Raw genomic sequence first — 21482 nt, forward strand, 5'->3', positions numbered from 1 at the left:
CATAGCACCCAGCTTATTAAATATTTTAAAGATGTATCCATATTGTTGCATGTGGTTATAATTTCACTAGCCTATGATGTACATTATATGAATCTATCATAATTTATCCAATTTCCTATTGATTGACGTTTCATTGTTTCCAGATTTTTGCTGGTATGATCAACATTATGTGGACATTTCTGCATATATATGTGCATAAGGGTTTCTCTCATGCATATACTTAGGAGTGAGGTCACTTAGATCATAAAGTATGTGCATGTTTAACTTTCTAGGTAATGTTATTTTCAAAGTGATTATACTAATACATAACCCTACCAGGATCATCAGACTTCTTAATTTTTGCCGTCTAATGGATATAAGATTATCTCATTTTAGTCTTTTCTAGTCTGTGAAATATTTATCTTTTTCACATTTTTACAAACTGGGTTATTTTTCGTATCAGTTAGAAGGAGCTCTTTGCATGTTCTAGATCCTGTCTTTGTATGTTACATATGCTAGAAATAACTTCTCTGTTTTTGGTTTGTTACACATGATTTTTTTTTTTTTTTTTTTTTTTTGAGACGGAGTTTCGCTCTTGTTACCCAGGCTGGAGTGCAATGGCGCCATCTCGGCTCACCACAACCTCTGCCTCCTGGGTTCAGGCAATTCTCCTGCCTCAGCCTCCTGAGTAGCTGGGATTACAGGCACGCGCCGCCATGCCCAGCTAAATTTTTGTATTTTTAGTAGAGACGGGGTTTCACCATATTGACCAGGATGGTCTCGATCTCTTGACCTCGTGATCCACCCACCTCGGCCTCCCAAAGTGCTGGGATTACAGGCTTGAGCCAGCGCGCCCGGCCTACACATGATCTTTTTATCTCCTTACTTTAATAAAAAGAAGTTCTTAGAGATAGTTCACATACCACCAAATTCACCTTAAATATGTTCAGTTGTGTTTTTTGTTGTTTTTGTTTTGTTTCGTTTGTTTTTGAGACAGAGTCTGGCTCTGTCGCCCAGGCTAGAGTGCGATGGTGGGATCTCAGCTCACTGCAACCTCTGCCTCCTGGTTTCAAAAGATTCTCATGCCTCAGCCTCCCATGTAGCTGAGATTACAGGGGCACCACCACGCCTGACTAATTTTTAGAAATATTTTTAGTAGAGATACGGTTTCACCATGTTAGCGAGATAGGTCTGGAATTCCTGACCTCAAGTGATCTGCCCGCCTTGGCCTCTCAAAGCGCTGGAATTACAGGTGTGAACCACTGTCCCTGGCCAGTTCAGTGGTTTTTAGTACATTCACAGAGTTGTGCAGTTATCACCACAATCCAGTTTTAGAACATTGTCATCATCCCCAAAGATACCCTGTAACCTGTTCTTTCTACCCCAGTCCATGGCAACTACTAGTTTACTTTATATTTTTTTCTTTTCTTTTTTCTTTCTTTCTTTTTTTTTTTTTTTTTTTTTTTAGACAGAGTGTCACTCTGTCACCCAGCCTGGAGTGTGGTGGCGCAATTTCAGCTCACTGCAACTTCTGCTTCCCAGGTTCAAGGGATTTTCCTGCCTCAGCCTCCCAAGTTGCTGCAACTACAGGCGCCAGCCACAATACCTGGCTAATTTTGTATTTTTAGTAGAGGTGGGGTTTCGCCATGTTGGCCAGGGTAGTCTTGAACTCCAGACCTAAAGTGGTCCACCCAACTCAGCCTCCCAAAGTGCTGGGATTACAGGCATGAGCCACCACTCCCAGCCTATACTTAATATTTCTATAGATTTGCCTATTCTGGGTATTTAAAAAGTTTTATTTTATTATATTTTTTGAGATAGTATCTCACTCTGTTGCTCAGGCTGGAGTGCAGTGGTATAATCTCAGCTCACTACAGCCGGAACCTCCTGGGCTCCAGTGTCCAGCGTCACCATGCCCCAGTAATTTTTGTATATTTTGGTTGAGATGGAGTTTTGCCATATTGCCCAGGCTGGTCTCAAACTCCAGAGGTCAAGCAATTCACCTGCCTCAGCCTCCCTAAGTGCTGGGATTACAGGCATGAGCCACACTGCCTGGCCTATTCTGGGTATTTTAATAAACAGAATCATAGAATATATGACCTTTTGTTTTTATCTTCTTTTATTCAGCATAATGTTTTCAAGATTCATTCATGTCGTAGCACGCATCTGTACTTCGTTCCTTTTTTTGCCAAATAATATTCCATTGTGTAGGAGATGCCACATTTCCTTTATCTATCCAGTGATGGACATTTGGCTTGTTGCCACTTTTGGCTGTTATCAGTAATGCTGTCATGAACATTTATGTACAGGATTTTCTGTAAACATGTTTTCATTTCTCTTGAGTATACGTAAGTGTCAAATTTCTAGGTAATATGGTAACTCTCTTTAACCTTTTGAGGAACTGCCAAACTGTTTTCTAAAGTGGCAGCATCATTTACATTTCCACTAGCAATGTGTGAGGTTCCACATCCGCAGCCACACTTGTTATTGCCTGTCATTTTGATTTTATCCCATACAAAATGGGTATAAAGTGGTATATCGTGGTTTTCAGTTGGATTTTCCTAGTGCCTGACGAGGTTGAACATCTTTTCAGATGCTCCCTCTCAAGTTTTTTGTTTGTTTGTTTGTTTGAGATGGAGTTTCACTCTTGTTTCCCAGGCTGGAGTGCAATGGCGCAATCTTGTCTCACTGCAACCTCCACCTCCTGGGTTCAAGTGATTCTCCTGCCTCAGCACCCCCAAGTAGCTGGGATTACAGGCATGCACCACCATGGCTGGCTAATTTTGTATTTTTAGTAGAGATGGGGTTTCTCCATATTGGTTAGGCTGGTCTCAAACTCCTTACCTCAGGTGATCTGCCTGCCTCGCCCTCTCAAAGTGCTGGGATTACAGGCATGAGCCACTGTGCCCAGCCTCTCTCTCAAGTTTTTAAAATAAAAATTTGCAAACATTCAGAAAATCTGAAAGAATTATACAGAGAATATTGGTGTACATTTCAGCTAGATTCAATGATTAACATTTAGCAGTGTATCCACTTTTATTACTTGTACTCTCTATATATGTATATGTGCACATCTATAGACATACAACTTTTTGCTTATTAAATCTTATGACACTTCATAAATCAACATGTGTCTCTTAACCACATTCTTCTACATACCCACAGTAACAGAATTATATGTAAGAAAATTTAAAATTCCATCACTCATATTCATAGATTCATATTCACATCTCAATTGTCAATGTTTTTTTTACCTTTATGTCTTCCAAAAATTTAAATTGTTTTGTACTTCTGACAAAAATGTAGTGTAAATTAGGGATTTAATTTCATTTTTCTCCATATAAATAACCAAATGTCTTAGCCTCCTCTTTTCCTCGGTAATGTATAATGCTGGTTTTCCCATGCTGTGTGTGTCTTTTGGTCAATTTGTTTACATTTGGGCTAATTCCATATTGTGCTAATTCCATATTGTGTTAATTATAGCTATAAAATAAATATTAATTTATTAAATCTATTACATTAATATGAATTGAATTCTTAATGTAGTTTATTACTATTTATTATAGCTATGGCTGGAAATCAATATTGTTATCTGGCAGAGCAAGAACTATCATTATTCCCTAAGTCGTTACTATGACAGCTTAATTCTTGCTTTTCAGGAGTATTTTGATTATTCCTGGCCCTTGTCAATTTATGTAAAAAATATAGGCATGAGCCATGTATTTCTTTTCAGTCAGTTTGATAACTTATTCTCTAGGTATTTGTCTATTTCATCTAAGGTCTCAGTTGGCTGGCATAAAGTTTTCAGGGTATTAACACTAAATTTCTTCTGGATCTGTAGCTATTACATGTTTTTAATTTTATCATTGCCTTGTCTCTTTTTTTCTTAATATTATTATTGACGTCCAAGTTATGATTATTTTTGAGACAGGGTTTCACTCTGTCTCCCAGACTGGAGTGTAGTGGCATAATCTTGGCTCACCTCAACCTCTACCTCCCAGGCTCAAGTCATCCTCTTTCCTCAGCCTCCTGAGTAGCTGGAACTACAAGTGTGACACTACACCCAGCTAATTTTTGTACTTTGTTTTTGTAGAGGTGGGGCTTTGCCATGTTGCCCAAGCTGGTTTCAAACTCCTGGACTCATGTGATCTGTCTGCCCTGGCTTCCCAAAGTGCGGGAATTACAGGCATGAGCCACTGCGCCAGGCTAACATCCAAATTATTTTGTCTTAAAAGACCAACTTTTACCAATTTTTTATCTGCTGTATTACATCTTTGTTTTCTGCTTTGTGGGTTATTCCTCTTATAGTACTATCTTTTCCCTTTTACCCCCTTAGGGTTTATTCTCTTTGTTTTAATGTTTTAAACTGAGTATCCAGTTTATTAACATTCAGTCTGTCCTTTCTCTTATAAGCATTTAAAACTACAAATGTCTATCTGCCACTTTCTCTGCCTGTCTTATTTTTATTATAGGATATTTCAAACATAAACAAAATTGGAAAGCATAACAAACCCCCATGCATTCATCAACTAGCTTGCTGAAGCAAGATATTTGAATATAAAATGAGTGATCAATACCTCTTAATACTGACCCACTCCCTTCTTGGCACCATATTATTTTTAAGACATTCTCAGACATCAGTGTATTCCATGTTTTGATATAGTATTTTCATTACTATTTATTTCTAAATATTTTACTTTTATCTTATATTTTCTTATTTACAAAGTTACTTAGATGTTTTTTTTTAATTTCCAAAAGTATTGACTTTTTGTGGGGGTATCATTTTTGTATGGACTGCAAATTGCATTGTGTTCAAAGACTAGGGTCTATATTAAACTAACTTTTTTTTTTTTTTAAGATGGGGTCTTGCACTGTTGTACAGGCTAGAGTGTAGTAGTGCGATCTTGGCTCACTGTAACCTCCACCTCCCAGGTTCAATCGGTTCTCCTGCCTCAGCTTCCCGAGTAGCTGGGATTACAGGTGCCTGCATCATGCCCAGCTAATTTTTCGTATTTTTAGGAGAGATGGAGTTTCACCATGTTAGCCAGGCTGGTCTCAAACTTCTGACTTCATGATTCGTCCACTTTGGCCTTCCAAAGTGCTGGGATTACAGGCATGAGTCACTGCCTGGACTAAACTAACTGTTTTACATTTGTTGAGACCGTAAACTTCTATTTCAGGAATCAGATACTGTATGTCATCCACGTATATATTGTAAAAGCTGTTATCTATACTAATATTTTTGTCTGATCAATAGTTGAAATCTTCCATTATGATGGTAGACTTGTCAAAATTCCCCTATAGCTCTGTCATTTGTTTTTAACATATCTGTTTTGTTAGATAGGTAGCAGTTTCGAATTATACAATTAGGGTGATTTGAACCTTTTTTTAATTATAAAGTGACTCATTTACAATGCATTTTATCTTACAGACCATTTTAGCTGATGTATAGCTACTTCAGCTTTCTTTTAGTAGTATCTACTTATGACATGTTGTGCGTCCCTAATCTGAAAATCCAAAATGCTCCAAAAATCTGAAACTTTTTGAGCACCAACATGATGCTCAAAGGAAATACACCTTTTCTGAGTTCTAAATGTTCTATAGCGCATAGAACTGGATTTTGTTTGTTTGTTTGAGACAGAGTCTCACTCTGTCACCCAGGCTGGACTGCAGTGGCATGATCTTGGCTCATTGCAACCTTCACCTCCTGGGTTCAAGCGATTCTCCTGCCCCAGCCTCCCAAGTAGCTGGGATTACAGGCACCTGCCACCATGCCTGGCTAATTTTTCTATTTTTAGTAGAGATGGGGTTTCACCTCCTGGGCTCAGGTGATTCTCCCACCTCAGTCTACCAAGTAGCTGGGACTGTACGCACATGTCACTATGCCTGGTCAGTTTTTATATTTTGTGTAGACAGGGTTTTGCCATGTTGCCCAGGCTGGTCTAGAACTCCTGGGCTCAAGTAGTCTGCCTGCCTCCATCTGCCAAAAGCACTGGGATTACAGGCGTGAGCCACCATGCCTGGCCTGGCGTAGTATTTGCATGATTAACCTGTGCACATCCTCTCATATACTTTAAATAATCTCTGGATTACTTATAATACCTGATACAAGAACTTTGTAAATAGTTCTTACACTGTATTTTAAAATTTGTATCATTTTTATTGTTGCATTGTTTTTTCAGGTATCTCCCAGCACAATTAGTTGATTTTTGAAGACACAGAACCTGTAAATAGGGAGGGCTGTGTTGTATTTCTCATTTCTGAAAATTCATTTAGTTTCTAAAGTTTGTTTTCTTCTTCTAAATATCTTTAATTTTAAATATACTTTATCTGTAGCCTCTGCTTAATAATTCTGTCACCTAAAGTCCTTTGGGGTTTACTCTTATTGTCTTCTGACTCATGATAAATTGCCTCCATGTGTGTTCTGTTATTTTGAATTGTGATCTCAACTTTGGGGTTTTATATGTGGGTATCCTGTTCAGTCTGAGTTAACATGCAACAATCTAGAAATTCTGTTTCCTTCTGGCAACTGCCCTAGAAATACTTTTCATAGTAAATTCACAGGATTCTCAGGCCACACAAGTAGTATAAATTGGAATCCCAAACTGGTGAGAAGGTATGTCTGTGGTGACAAATTCCCAGGAATGAATTTTATTCTCTGTACCATGAGTCCAAGCTAACACAAGCACTGGGAGGTGGATTTTTTAAAAAATCCTTTCATTGAAGGTGAATTTCTTTAAGGGTCCTGGCTTTGTGGCTCTCAATCCAACTTCTCACTTGGTAGGTGGGCCTAAGACTTTACCTCCAGTGTCCTTGTGTGATCTTTTTAAAAACCCCAAGCATAGCTGGGTGCAGTGGCTCGCGCCTGTAATCCCAACACTTTGGGAGGCTGAGATGGGTGGATCACTTGTGGTCAGGAGTTTGAGATCAGCCTGGCAACCATGGTGAAACCCCGTCTCTACAAAAAAATACAAAAATTAGCTGGGTGTGGTGGCACGTGCTTGTAGTCTCAGCTACTCAGGAGGCTGAGGCTGGAGAATTGCTTGAACCTGGGAGGTCACAGTGAGCTGAGACGGCACCACTGCACTCCAGCCTAGGCGATGGAGCGAGACTCTGTCTCAAAAAAAAAAGAAACCAAACACAAGCATACTGGTTACAGAGACTAGGGACTGTCTTTACTCCCAGGCAGTCACAGAGCATAAACCACACACCATACTGTTGAATTTTATGTTTTGGGGCCCCACCCAGGCTGGAGTGCAGTGGCACGATCTTGGCTCACCACAACCTCTGCCTCCTGAGTTCAAGCAATTCTCTTGCCTCAGCCTCCAGAGTAGGTGGGATTACAGGCATGCACCACCATGCCTGGCTAATTTTTGCATTTTTAGTAGAGACGAGTTTTCATCATGTTGGCCAGGCTGGTCTCAAACTCCTGACCTCAAGTGATCCAACCACCTTGGCCTCCCAAACTGTTGGTATTACAAGCATGAGACATCATGTGCCCGGGTGATAATGTCAAAAAAATTTTAAACATTAATTCATAAACCCTGAACATAATACTCCAGTTATGGTCTATCAAATCACTTCAGCACATGACTTCATCTGCCAGATAGTTTTCTTTTTTTAAATTATACTTTAAGTTCTGGGGTTCATGTGCAGAATGTGCAAGTTTGTTACATAGGTATATATGTGCCATGGTGGTTTGCTGCATCCATCACCCTGTCATCTACATCAGGTATTTCTCCTAATGCTATCTCTCCCAATGCTATCTCTCCCCTAACCACCCACCCCCCTGCTATCACTCCCCTAACCACCCACCCCCCTGCTATCACTCCCCTTGCCCTCCATCTCCTGGCCCCCAACAGGCCCTAGTGTGTGATGTTTCCCTCCCTGTGTCCATGGGTTCTCATTGTTCAACACTCACTTAGGACTGAGAATGTGTGGTGTTTAGTTTTCTGTTCTTGTGCCAATTTGCTGAGAATGATGATTTCAAGCTTTATCTACGTCCCTGCAAAGGACATGACCTCATCCCTATTTTATGGCTGCATAGTATTCCGTGGTGTATATGTGCCGCATTTTCTTTATCCAGTCTATCATTCATGGGCATTTGGGTTGGTTCCAAGTCTTTGCTATTGTGAACAGTGCTGCAATAAACATATTATGTGTATGTGTCTTTATAACAAAATGATTTATAATCCTTTGTGTATATACCGAGTAATGGGATTGCTGGGTCAAATGGTATTTCTATTTCTAGACCCTTGAGGAATCGCCACCACACTGTCTTCCACATCCTCGCCAGTATCTGTTGTCTCCTGATTAATGATCGCTATTCTAACTGGCATGAGATGGTCTCATTGCGGTTTTGATTTGCATTTCTCTAATGATCAGTGATGATGAGATTTTTCATGTTTGTTGACTGCATAAATGTCTTCTTTTGAGAAGTGTCTGTTCATATCCTTTACACACTTTTTGATGGGATTTTTTTTTCTTGTAAATTTGTTTAAGTTCTTTGTAAATTCTGGATATTAGCCCTTTGTTTGATAGATTGCAAACATTCCAATCTTTTTTCCCATTCTATTGGTTGTCGGTTCACTTTAATGATAGTTATTTTTTCTGTGCAGATGCTCTTTAGTTTAATTAGATCCCATTTATCAATTTTGGTTTTTGTTGCCATTGCTTTTGGTATTTTACTCATGAAGTCCTTGCCCATGCCTATGTCCTGAATGGTATTGCCTAGGTTTTCTTCTAGGGTTTTTATGGTTTTAGGTCGTATGTTTAAATCTTTAATACATCTTAATTTTTTAAATAAGGTATAAGGAAGGGATCCATTTTCAGCTTTCTGCATATGGCTAGCCAGTTTTCCCCACATCATTTATTAAATAGGAAATCCTTTCCCCATTGCTTGTTTTTGTCAGGTTTGTCAAAGAGCAGATAGTTGTAGCTGTGTGGTGTTATTTCTTTTCTTTCTTTCTTTTTTTTTTTTATTTAATAAAAAGGGATGGGGTTTCACCATGTTGGCCAGGCTGGTCTTGAACTCTTGATCCACCCATCTCAGCCTCCCAAAGTGCTGGGATTACAGGCGTGAGCCACCGTGCCCGGCCGTGGTGTTATTTCTGAGGCCTCTGTTGTGTTCCATTGGTCTTTATCTGTTTTGGTATCAGTAACATGCGGTTCTGATTACTGTAGCCTTGCAGTATAGGTTGAAGTCAGGTAGTGTGGTGCCTCCAGCATTTTTTTTTCTTTTTTGGTTTAGGATTGTCTTGGCTATGCAGGCTGATTTTGGTTCCATAGGCAGTTTAAGGTGGTTTTTTCCAATTCTGTGAAGAAAGTTAATGGTAGCTTGATGGGGATAGCATTTAATCTATAAATTAATTTGGGCAGTATAGCCAATTTCATATTGATTATTCCTAACAATGAGCGGCCAGGCACGGTGGCTCACGCCTGTAATCCCAGCACTTTGGGAGGCCAAGGCGGGTGGATCACGAGGTCGAGAGATCGAGACCATCCTGGTCAACATGGTGAAACCCCGTCTCTACTAAAAATACAAAAAATTAGCTAGGCATGGTGGCTCGTGCCTGTAATCCCAGCTACTCGGGAGGCTGAGGCAGGAGAATTGCCTGAAGCCAGGAGGCGGAGGTTGCAGTGAGCCGAGATCGCGCCATTGCACTCCAGCCTGGGTAACAAGAGCGAAACTCCGTCTCAAAAAACAACAACAACAACAACAACAACAAAACAAAAAAAAAAAACCCCAAAAAACAATAAAAAACAATGAGCATGGAATGTTTCTCCATGTGTCCTCTGTTATTTCCTTGAGCAGTGGTTTGTAGTTTTTATTTTTTATTTTTTTATTGAGATGGAGTTTCACTCTTGTTAACCAGGCTGGAGTGCAATGGCACAATCTTGGCTCACCACAATCTCCGCCTCCCGGGTTCAGGCAATTCTCCTGCCTCAGCCTCCCGAGTAGCTGGGATTACACACATGTGCCACCATGCCCAGCCAATTTTTTCTATTTTTAGTAGAGATGGGGGTTTCACCATGTTGACCAGGATGGTCTCGATCACTTGACCTCGTGATCCACCGCCTCGGCCTCCCAAAGTGCTGGGATTACAGGCTTGAGCCACCGCGCCCGGCTGAGACGGAGTTTTTGCTCCTTACCCAGGCTGGAGTGCAATGGCGCGATCTCCGCTCACCGCAACCTCCGCCTCCTGGGTTCAGGCAATTCTCCTGCCTCAGCCTCCTGAGTAGCTGGGATTACAGGCACGCGCCACCATGCCCAGCTAATTTTTTGTATTTTTAGTAGAGATGGGGTTTCACTATGTTGACCAGGATGGTCTCAATCTCTTGACCTCGTGATCCACCCACCTCGGCCTCCCAAAGTGCTGGGATTACAGGCTTGAGCCACAGCGCCCGGCCTGTAGTTCTCTTTGAAGTCCTCCACATCCCTTGTTACTTGTATTCCTAGGTACTTTATTCTCTCTGTAGGAATTGTGAATGGGAGTTCACTCATGATTTGGCTGTCTGTTATTGGTGTATAGGAATGCAGCTGTCAATTCAGCTGTGAACCCATCTGGTCCTGGACTGTTTTGGTTTGGTAGGCTATTAATTGCTGTCTCAACTTCAGACCTTGTTATTGGTCTATTCAGGAATTTGTCTTCTTGGTTTAGTCTTGGGAGGGTGTAAGTGTCCTGGATTCATTTTTTGGAAGGGTTTTCACGTCTCTATCTCCTTCATTTCTGCTCTTAGTTATTTCTTCTGCTAGCTTTTGAATCTTTTCTTAATCCTCTAGTATTTTGCTTTTCTTAATTGAATTATATCGTACTGTTTTGGGTACCATATTTTTAATGTAAGGAAGCATGTCAGCTTAAAGTCACATGGCAAGATCAGGACCAGAATCTTACGTTGAGATAGATAGATAGATAGATAGATAGATAGATAGATATTTTTTTTGATACAGAGTTTTGCTCTTGTCCCCCAGGCTGGAGTCCAATGGTTCAATCTTGGCTCACTGCAACCTCCGCCTCCTGGGTTCAAGTGATTCTTCTGCCTCAGCTTCCCAAGTAGCTGGGATTACAGGTACACGCCATCACTCCCAGGCAATTTTTGTATTTGTAGTAGATACAGGGTTTTACCATGTTGGCCAAGCTAGTCTGGAACTTCTGACCTAAAGTGATCTGCCCATCTCAGCCTCCCAAAGTGCTGGGATTACAGGCTTGAGCCACCGCGCCCGGCTGAGACGGAGTTTTTGCTCTTGTTACCCAGGCTGGAGTGCAATGGCGTGATCTTGGCTCACCGCAACCTCCGCCTCCTGGGTTCAGGCAATTCTCCTGCCTCAGCCTCCTAAGTAGCTGGGATTACAGGCACGCGACACCATGCCCAGCTAATTTTTTGTATTTTTAGTAGAGACGGGGTTTCACTATGTTGACCGGGATGGTCTCAGTCTCTTGACCTCGTGATCCACCCGCCTTGGCCTCCCAAAGTGCTGGGATTACAGGCTTGAGCCACCGCGCCCCGCACAACCTTTTATCTTAAGGTAAGTCTGTCGTCCAGAAGATGGGTCCTGGTTCACTGAAAAAGGCAATGTGAAGATAATGCAACGCTAATGGACAAAGGCCTTCAAAACACTGCAGATTACATAGTTCAGGTTTCAAAATTCAGTGTTTTATCAGAAAATATCTCATTTATAGTCAACAAATTACTTTACAAAGATACTTCATGGAGCTAAACAAAAATAATTTTTGTTCAAATGGCTCTGAGTTTAAGAATGTGATCTGGATATATCTGATGCAATAATTTAGCCAATAAGTAAGTGGTAAGTTTCTTAGACTAATTGTAAAACATGAAAAGCTTCCAGCTTCACAATTTGAACCCCATCCTTTCATCTTCTCCCTGAGAGCTTGCTAATGGTGATTTCTTTCTGAAGTACTTTTAGAATCTTATTTTTATATGGAGTGTTTTATTGACTATACATATAGCAACTGAGTCCCTCGGTTTAATGTATCACTCTGTGAAGATGTGGTTTATAATGCAGTTCACTTTGCAACCATGCCTGAAGCCTAGCATTTTTTACCTTAATATGTAGAATGAATATTCCCAATATATGAGAATACTAGTCTTGAAAGGATGACTCTGGGTGTTATATAGCACAAGTGTGTGTATAAAATCTATGGTTTTACATACATAGATACACTGTATTTGATAATACAGCATTAAAGACAAAACAGGATTGTCAATTATTTTTCTCATTAAGATTTTAATGTAGCTGTAAATGAAATTCTCATTTTAAAAAAATTAAAGAAGATTCCATTTTTTTTTTAGTGCACAAAGATTTAGTGCACAAATACAGCCCAAAGCCAACAGAAAAATAGCTCTGCCCTGTTATTTCCCTAAGAAAGCAATGCAGTTACTCAAAATAGGCTGAAAGAGAGAGCGAGAGAAAAGCAATCCTCTGAGTTCTAGTTTTCACAAAAGGACCACATGTTAAACTATGTACATTGATTTGATGTGCAAGTATGCAATAAATATGTACACATACATTCCTATCTGCTTTACATCATTCTAGAGTATATCAAGATGGGATTTAGAAATGTGAAAAGGCCATAACAGTGAAAAGGAAAAACAAGGATACAATGGTTTTTAGACTAGCAGAATAATAATGCTTAGCTAATTAATTACTTTAACTTTGGAGCAGACTAAAAAAATTGTTTTGAAATAAATGGTACCTGTGAGTGATGCGTACTGCAATACTTGTTAAATGTTATTTGTCAGCACTGACCGGAATTATATAGTGCTTGTAACATAGCTCCCACTGTCCTAGAATTCCTCTAAATGGCCAGCTATAGCTACCATTATCTTGATAAGCATTTCAAGAGTTGTGTTGCTGAGCCTTTTAAAAGATAACTAGTTTATAACCTATGTCTCCTTATGTGGCTACATCAGTTACTCGTGGTCCCAAGGAAGTATAAAAGAGGATATAAGCTGCTGAAGATTTCACAGAAGAAACAGAGATATCGGAAACTTCGTGATCATCAAACTTAAACCACCGTTGTCTTGCTGCATTTTTACAATAGGCTGTGTAGTGGCCTCCATCCAGCCCGCCGTAGTGATTCTGTGCCAAACAGGATAGAAAACCAATTCAATTTAAATTGTTACATGCCAATAGTTTCAAAGCTTTATGTTGTTCTTATTCTCCCATGAGGTAGGAAACCACTTGAAACTTTTTATTTTAACTTGCTTTAAAACAAATAGTCTTCAGTTCAAAGAGATACTTACTGAAACAGAAAACAAATTATATTTCTTCAGGTTGTTCTTTGGACCAATAACATACTGTGACAAGTCAAGATTTTCTAATGGGAAGTCCACGGATGTCTGTAATTTTTGTTTCCACCTGCCATCATAGGAAAAACTGCAGAACAAAACATTACAATTATAGTGACAGAGGAAGATACTAGGATGAATCCTCATTCATTAACATCCAGAATGTTAGCCAGGACCATAAAATCCATTTCAAATATAAAGACTTGGAATTTTAGTAGTAGGGAAACCCATTAAAGATATTTGGCTTCATTTCCATTTTACAAATGAGAAAACTGAAGCACACCAATATTTAATGATGTGCCTAAGGTCAAACAGCCACAATTGTAGAGGTAGAACTACACTGTGGTCCAGCTACAACTGCTACATGAGTCTTCTACAAAGGTAAGACCCGCATGTTTATAATGCTGATCACCACAAAAGCAAAGAATGAAAGCCAGAAATTGACAGTAGGGAGACTATTGACTAAAATAATGGCATTCATTCCATTCTGGCATATTCTGCTCCTTTAAACATCAAAACAATGATACACTGGTTGGTGTAATATGGTATTTCAGAATTTTTAAAAATATTCAAGCCGGGCGCGGTGGCTCAAGCCTGTAATCCCAGCACTTTGGGAGGCCGAGGCGGGTGGATCACGAGGTCAAGAGATCGAGACCATCCTGGTCAACATGGTGAAACTCCGTCTCTACTAAAAATACAAAAAACTAGCTGGGCGTGGTGGCGTGTGCCTGTAATCCCAGCTACTCAGGAGGCTGAGGCAGGAGAATTGCCTGAGCCCAGGAGGCGGAGGTTGCGGTGAGCCGAGATCGCGCCGTTGCACTCCAGCCTGGGTAACAAGAGTGAAACTCCGTCTCAAAAAAAAAAAAAAAAAAATTCAGCATTAAAAATTTTAACAAATGTGTAATCACTTATAGAATGTTTATACCTCCACAATTCTCAAATAAGACAATGAAAAATACTAGCTTTTGTTAGAAAGCTTTTGTTTTTATCTTAATACAAGATAAAACATTTTTAACAAATCCTGACACAAAAATTACAGTTCTCAATAAAAAAGTGCAACTTTTCAAAAAAATCAACTCTGAGTTCTCATTACACAGATAGATTACATGAAGACAAAAGAATCAGCAAAAGAAAATTTGTGTTTTCTAACTCTTGTCATTATTCCTTCTATTATAGGACTAGATCTTTTCCATCAATTGGAAAATCTGGACAAAATTATTTCTGCACTAAATGGTATCATTAACATATTTTATCTTTAAAATTATACTTTAAAAATTATAAATTTCATTTAACACATAACATCTGTTATGCTTAGTCTGCTGTTTGAATGTTTCATGTGCTATTTTGTGTTTGAATTATATGTATAACTTTTTATACATTTTCACTTGATGCTTTGTAATTATTTAAAATTATGTCTTAAACACAATAATCATAAGAAATGACATGAACTAGTGGTACTGTCATTTTCCTATGGTATTGAAAACACTGAGATGAACTAACATCTACTGTAACCAGATAATTGTTCTTTTAAGTACCTATGGCAGGCAGTACACGTATAAATTACACAGGACTTAGAATTCCTTCATTTAATTTCACTGAATAGGAAGAAAAACTTTTCCCTTTACCGTTTCAGATGCACTAAAAGCACAGGTGGTAACTTCCAGATTTCTATCTTTTTTAGAGAATCCCGTCGAGCTCTGCAATGACTGCAGTAAAATCTGTTGTTATCTGTGAGTTTTTCTTCTTTGGAAAATAATCTAAGGCAATCCTGGCAGAAAAACAACAAGCAGCAGATACTCATTAATTTATTTCTTCATCAGTGTCAAAGAGCACCTATTTAGTCACTCTGCAGGCACCAGTGATTCAACAATAAACTACACAGAAGAGTTCCTGCCCTCCCAAAGCTTGTGATCTAGTGAGGAGTGTAGACAGGTCAACAAAGACAGCACAGTATGCGGTGAGTGCTATCTACATGTGTTTTGACAGGACACAGGAAAGCCCCTAACCTGATCAGCCAGGGAAAACCTGTTGGAGGAAATGATATTCTGGAGGTTTTTAAGACTAAATGTATTGGGCCGGGCGCGGTGGCTCAAGCCTGTAATCCCAGCACTTTGGGAGGCCGAGGCGGGTGGATCACGAGGTCAAGAGATCGAGACCATCCTGGTCAACATGGTGAAACCCCGTCTCTACCAAAAATAGAAAAAATTAGCTGGGCATGGTGGCGCGTGCCTGTAATCCCAGCTACTCAGGAGGCTGAGGCAGGAGAATTGCCTGAACCCAGGAGGCGGAGGTTGCGGTGAGCGGAGATCGCGCCATTGCACTCCAGCCTGGGTAACAAGAGTGAAACTCCGTCTCAAAAAAAAAAAAAAAAAAAAAAAAAAAAGACTAAAGGTATCAATAAGCTATCATATAAGAAACATTGCTGATATATGGAAAATAGAACATTTACTTGCTAGCCCCATGCAAAGCAAATACTTATGAAAAGTAGGCCTGAGTTGAAGTCAACAGACAACTTTCCAAATTGACTTATAAAACTTCTTAAAAACATATTAACAATTCTGAAAGAATATTTAATAATGGTACTTTTAAAAAATTTCTAATTATTTCTCATCTACATAGGCCTAATTATAAAACAGAATTTATATTGAGTTTTACTGATAAAATGTTTATAAGAGTAAAGACCAGAAATAAATTAAACATACATCTCTATATCCATATAAACAGCATTTTTATCCAATAAATCATTTTCTCTCTATCTTAAATTTACCTGTAATGTACATTTACTTGTGGATGCTAGTGGTAGAGACAAATACATGAAGGCCTCAAATGTCCTAGACTTTTTGTGACAGGTGAGGCACTGTACTGTAGATTTGAATTGACCCTGAAAAAGTGCAACAATTATAGACTCATTGAGCTGCTTGTGTTTCTGCCAGGCATGTTCTGCAGCTTTAAAGTCATCGAGATGATCATTATTTTCTTCTTTATATCTCTTCCGATTATCAGCCTGGAAATAAGATCATTTAAGCTCTATATTAATATCTCAAAGACAATACTTAAATATAAATTGAAAGAATAAAAGTAAATACAAACACTATACAGATTTAGAAACACTTGTAGTTTTCACAACAGAGTTGTGATCTCATTAAGTGTGGCAAAAATAATTCTAGCCAAAAATACTGAAAAAACCCACTTTATCAAAGAATGTGACTTGTTGAAATTTCCCAAATTTTTATTTAAAAAGCTGAAAAGGGTCAGATCTGGTGGTTCATGCCTATCATCCTTCTGAGAGGACAAGTCAGGAGGATTGCTTGGGGCCAGGACTTCGAGACCAGCCTGTGCCACACAGTGAGAATCCCATCTCTAGCAGAAAAAAAGCTTAAAAGTTTGGTTTTGAAAAAAGATATCCTACATATAGCTGGGAATTAAGGCTACAACTAGACAGATAAAATTTTGTTGCCCTAGCCTCACGATATGTATATATACATATTTGTAAGTGTATTGTGTGTGTATGTTCAGTGGTAAGAATGGTGACCCAAAGTGCTAAAAAAAAAAAAAAAAAAAAAAAAAAATCTGTAGTATACAAATGGAGGATGGTCATTTATATATAGATACATGCCTCCATAATAACTAGTCACATGAGTCATTTGGTTACATGAAATAATTCTTTGTTTTTTGACAGTTGGGGGACAGAGTCTCACTTTGTTGCCCAGGCAACAGATTGTGCAGTGGTACAATCTCGGCTCACTGCAACTTTTGCCCAGGTTCAAGCGATTTTCCTGCCTCAGCCTCCTGAGTAGTCAGGATTACAGGCATGTGCCACTGTATCTGGACAATTTTTGTGTTTTTAGTAGAGATGAGGTTTCACCATGCTGGGCAGGCTGGTCTTGAACTCCTGACCTCAGGTGATCTGCCAGCCTTGGCCTCTCAAAGTGCTAGGATTACAGGCATGAGCCACTGCAACCAGCTGAGTAATTCTTATTTTAGAATAATGCCTAAGAATAGGGTATGTTCCACTTTCAGCAAGGGAATGGGAAAAATAGTAACATATATATTATATATGTGAAATTATATAACTAAGATGCTCAAACTGTCTATAATCTTTTATAAGATCATTTGCTTATAATTTTACTTTCATGTATATGTGGGTCACGAACTCCAAAAACTATTTTAACATTTGCAAATTTCTCAGCAATACTGCTTGTTAATTAGTAATACCAACTGTATAAGCTTCAAATATTACACTTACCAGATGTTTTATAATTCTCTTATACAGTCATTATTTGAATAAACAAGTAGTGAACTGTCACCAACTAGAATTTTAAATTGCTATAAAAATATACAGTGCTACTGAGCAACCCTAAACAGTCTCTGCAACTTAGAAAAGTCAAATTTCTTACTTTATTTAGATCTTCATGGAGGCCATCCATTAGGAACAGAAGCAGTTCTTGTGAATCTTGCTGACTGTATCCTGCAAACTGGTCATTGATCTTCCCAATGGTGATTTTAAAGTCTTTTGGACTGATATATCTATACTGTCCTGTCCACAGGGCTTTCATGATTATACCAAATTCTTCTGCCACTTCACCTTTATGCCCCAATAAATTTGACCTGTGCAAATAAAAGTTACAAAAGACAATAAAGGAAGTTTAAAAGTTAAGTAAGGTACAGTGGATTCTTGATGTCAAGACAGTATTATTCACAAATTGTAGCGCTACATTAAACTACATAATTACTTGCAGGTTTACCACCAGATTCTCATCTGAATCTGACTTGCTTACATCCCTCCAGCTTCCTTCTTTTGGGGGCAAGCCCTGTATGGTCTCGTCAACAGGCTCCAGTTAATGACAGTGAGGTTCTGCCTTCCAGCACTCCTTTCATCCTGTCTGTCCTTTACTAATCAGAGAAGGCTTTTCTCTAGATTACTCTCTTTTTTTGAGATAGATAGCGTCTCACCCAGGCTGGTGGAGTACAGTGGCACAATCATAGTTCACTGTAGCCTTGACCTTCTGGGCTCAGGTGATCCTCCCACCCCAGCCTCCCAAGTAGCAGGGACTATAGGCATGTGCCACTACACCTAGCTAATTTTTGTAGAGACAGAGTTTTGCCTTGTTGCCCAGGCTAGTCTCAAACTCCTGGGCTCCAAGTGATCCACCCTCCTCAGCCTCCCTAAGTGTTAGGATTAGCAGTGTGAGCCACAGTGCCCAGCCTTCATTATTCCTAAGAATAAAGATATTTTCCCCTTTCTAATTTCACTTCTCTGGAGCTGAATGGTAAGTATTAAGGTTTGAAAGGTAAAATAGGTTCTTGATGTCAACATGAAGTTATTCACATACTGTAGCCCTATACCAAAATGCTTATTCACAGGTTTACCATCAGATTCTTAACTAAATCTCCCTTCAAAGATCCCAAAATTCAGCTGTTGCCAATGTGATAGGATTAAGAGATGGGGCATTTAAAGAGGTGACAGCGCCAAGGGGGCTGCCCTCCCTGGTGAATAGGATTAGGTGCTGTTATTAAAGGGCTTGACAGGAAGAGTTTCTCCTTTTGCCCTTCGACCTTCTACCATGTGAGGATGCAGCAAAAAAGCTTACCAGATGCCGGCATCTAGATGATGGCCTTCCCAGTCCAGAACTATGAGAAAATAAACTTCTGTTCTGTTCTTTACAAATTACCCAGTCTCAGGTATTTTGTTATAGCAGCAGAAAACTAATGGACTAAGATGGTAAATACGGTTAGATCATCCTTTAGCATTATAATACAAAAAGTATGACATTTATTTACCTGTTAATATCATCCTGATAACAGTTTCGGTTGAAATAATCAGCCAAATGTGGGGCATTACATAGGCACTGCAATATTGAGTTCATATAACAAGTATTTCCTAAATTACGAAGTCCAGTGAGAGCTGGTCCAGAACCTCCAAAAACAGGATTGAGGTTCCGAATCTGAGAAGCAGAAAGCCTTGAGATCTCGGCTTTTGGGTAGCATGTTGGCCTGAGGAAGAAAAAGCATACAAGATGTCTTAAAATGCTGAGCATCTGAAATTAAGGTTCTATACTATAAAAATGGCAGCAAACAGCAGTACCTGTACAACAGGCATGTTGTAAACAGTTAAAGTGTTAAATCATAAGGTGCTGGGTCTTCCAGGACATTTAATATTTAGGTTAACGTTAGTCATACGACTAAGGTCTGAGACTTTTCCATGAAACACATACCTTTAACCTTTAACCTCTTTTTGTTGTTGAAACGGAGTTTCGCTCTTGTTGCCCAGTCTGGAGTGCAATGATGTGATCCTGGCTCACTCAACCTCTACCTCCTGGGCTCTAGCGATTCTCCTGCTTCAGCCTCCCTAGTAGCTGGGATTATAGCTGCCCACCAGCATGCCTAGCTAATTTTTGTTATAATTTTTAGTAGAGATGGGGTTTCAGTATGTTGGCCAGGCTGGTCTCAAACTCCTGACCTCAGCCTCCCAAAGTGCTGGGATTACAGGCATGAGCCACTGCATGTTGCTTATACCTTTTTTTTTTTGTTTGTTTGTTTTTTTTTTGAGACGGAGTTTCGCTCTTGTTGCCCAGGCTGGAGTGCAATGGCGCGATCTCGGCTCACCGCAACCTCCGCCTCCTGGGTTCAGGCAATTCTCCTGCCTCAGCCTCCTCAGTAGCTGGGATTACAGGCACACGCCACCATGCCCAGCTAATTTTTGTATTTTTAGTAGAGACGGGGTTTCACCATGTTGACCAGGATGGTCTCGATCTCTTGACCTCGTGATCCACCCGCCTCGGCCTCCCAAAGTGCTGGGATTACAGGCTTGAGCCACCGCGCCCGGCCTCTTGCTCATACCTTTAACCTCTTATGTGGGTCATGAATCTTACACCATAAGATTATGCAGCTGTTCATGAACTAGGAGCTCTAGCAGAGAAGGTTCTTTTAAACTCCTTTAAATGATCCCTGGAAGTCTGGCATAAAATGTTTGAACTAACCCAGAAAGCCAAACGAGGAATTAAAAAAAAACAAAACAAAACAACATACTGTGGAGTAGATACTAAGGGAGGCAGAGGTTATTTGTGTACTATTACTTACATTCTAGAGTGTGTTGACTATCCACAGATGGCTAGTCAAAAAGTACAGTTCTGGCTGGGCATGGTGGCTTATCTCTGTAATCCCACCACTTTGGAAGGCTGAGATGGGCGGATCACCTGAGGTCAGGAGTTTCAGACAGCCTGCCCAAACATGGTGAAACCCTGTCTCTGTTAGATTCAGACAGCCTGCCCCAACATGGTGAAACCCTGTCTCTATTAGAAATAAATACAAAAAAAGTAGCCAGATATGATGGCACGCACCTGTAGTCCTAGCTACTCAGGAGGCTGAGGCAGGACAATTGTGTGAACCCAGGAGGCAGAGGTTACAGTGAGCTGAGATCATGCTACTGTACTTTATCCTGGGTGACAGGGTGACACTCTGTCTCAAAAAAAAGAAAAAAAAGTTCCTCATTTGCACTAAGGAGGAACAAACTTTTAAAAGTAGCCACAAACCATACTGGACAGCACAGATACAGAACATTTCTGTCACCATGGGAAGATCTGCTGGACAGTGCTGGAGCAGAGAATGCCTTCTAGACTTTTTAATGTGGTATATTTGATTTATATATGGAACTACTAGAACTGCTGTAGCATAAGGAAAATCTTAAGGGATAGGTCTTTTTTCTTAATTAATCCTTAACCTTCTTCCACCCCTAAAAGTAATACTGAGAACAAATTAAACTATATTTCAATCAGCTTTTCTCTACACGTGCTCAATTGCATTTACTCATGTGCTTTTTTTGTTCTATGTATATAACAAAAATATGTGAACATGATAGTCCTTCAAGCACTGTCAAATTAACACACTTTACTAAGAATGATGATTCGAGAAGAAATTAAATCTCACTAGTTATTATAATGAACCCTAAAATCTGTAACAAGATTAACAGAATTTTTAAAAGCTCCCTCGAATAAGTCCTCCCTCACCTTGCAGGTTAAGTTCTCAGGGGGAAAAAATTTCAACTACTTTCTTAGAATGTGTTATGAAGGAGGCTTTAAGACAGCCCAATTAAAATTCCCTAGCAAATACAAAAGTATGCGTAATAAATGGGGGAAAAACCTCACTTATTTATATTTCCACCTATTTCCCCCCCTCCCAAAAAAGTAAAGATT

At 39.5% G+C, this 21482-nt stretch overlaps 1 protein-coding gene across 2 annotated transcripts in view; it reads right to left on the reverse strand.

The window, feature by feature from the left end:
• Positions 1-12206: 12206 nt before the first annotated feature.
• USP8 (ubiquitin specific peptidase 8) overlaps positions 12207-21482 on the reverse strand; it is an 86963-nt gene continuing 77687 nt past the window's right edge. For both annotated transcript variants that reach the window (XM_003928858.4, XM_010339489.3), the window contains 6 exons: positions 19072-19284; positions 17688-17898; positions 16058-16294; positions 14916-15058; positions 13246-13378; positions 12207-13081 (listed from right to left, as the gene is read on the reverse strand). In XM_003928858.4, coding sequence (XP_003928907.1) covers positions 12896-13081; positions 13246-13378; positions 14916-15058; positions 16058-16294; positions 17688-17898; positions 19072-19284 — 1123 coding nt within the window. In that variant the 3' untranslated portion in view covers positions 12207-12895. The remainder of the gene's footprint in view (positions 13082-13245; positions 13379-14915; positions 15059-16057; positions 16295-17687; positions 17899-19071; positions 19285-21482) is intronic.

Source organism: Saimiri boliviensis, chromosome 2 (assembly GCF_048565385.1).
Source record: "Saimiri boliviensis isolate mSaiBol1 chromosome 2, mSaiBol1.pri, whole genome shotgun sequence".
Lineage (NCBI taxonomy): Eukaryota > Metazoa > Chordata > Mammalia > Primates > Cebidae > Saimiri > Saimiri boliviensis.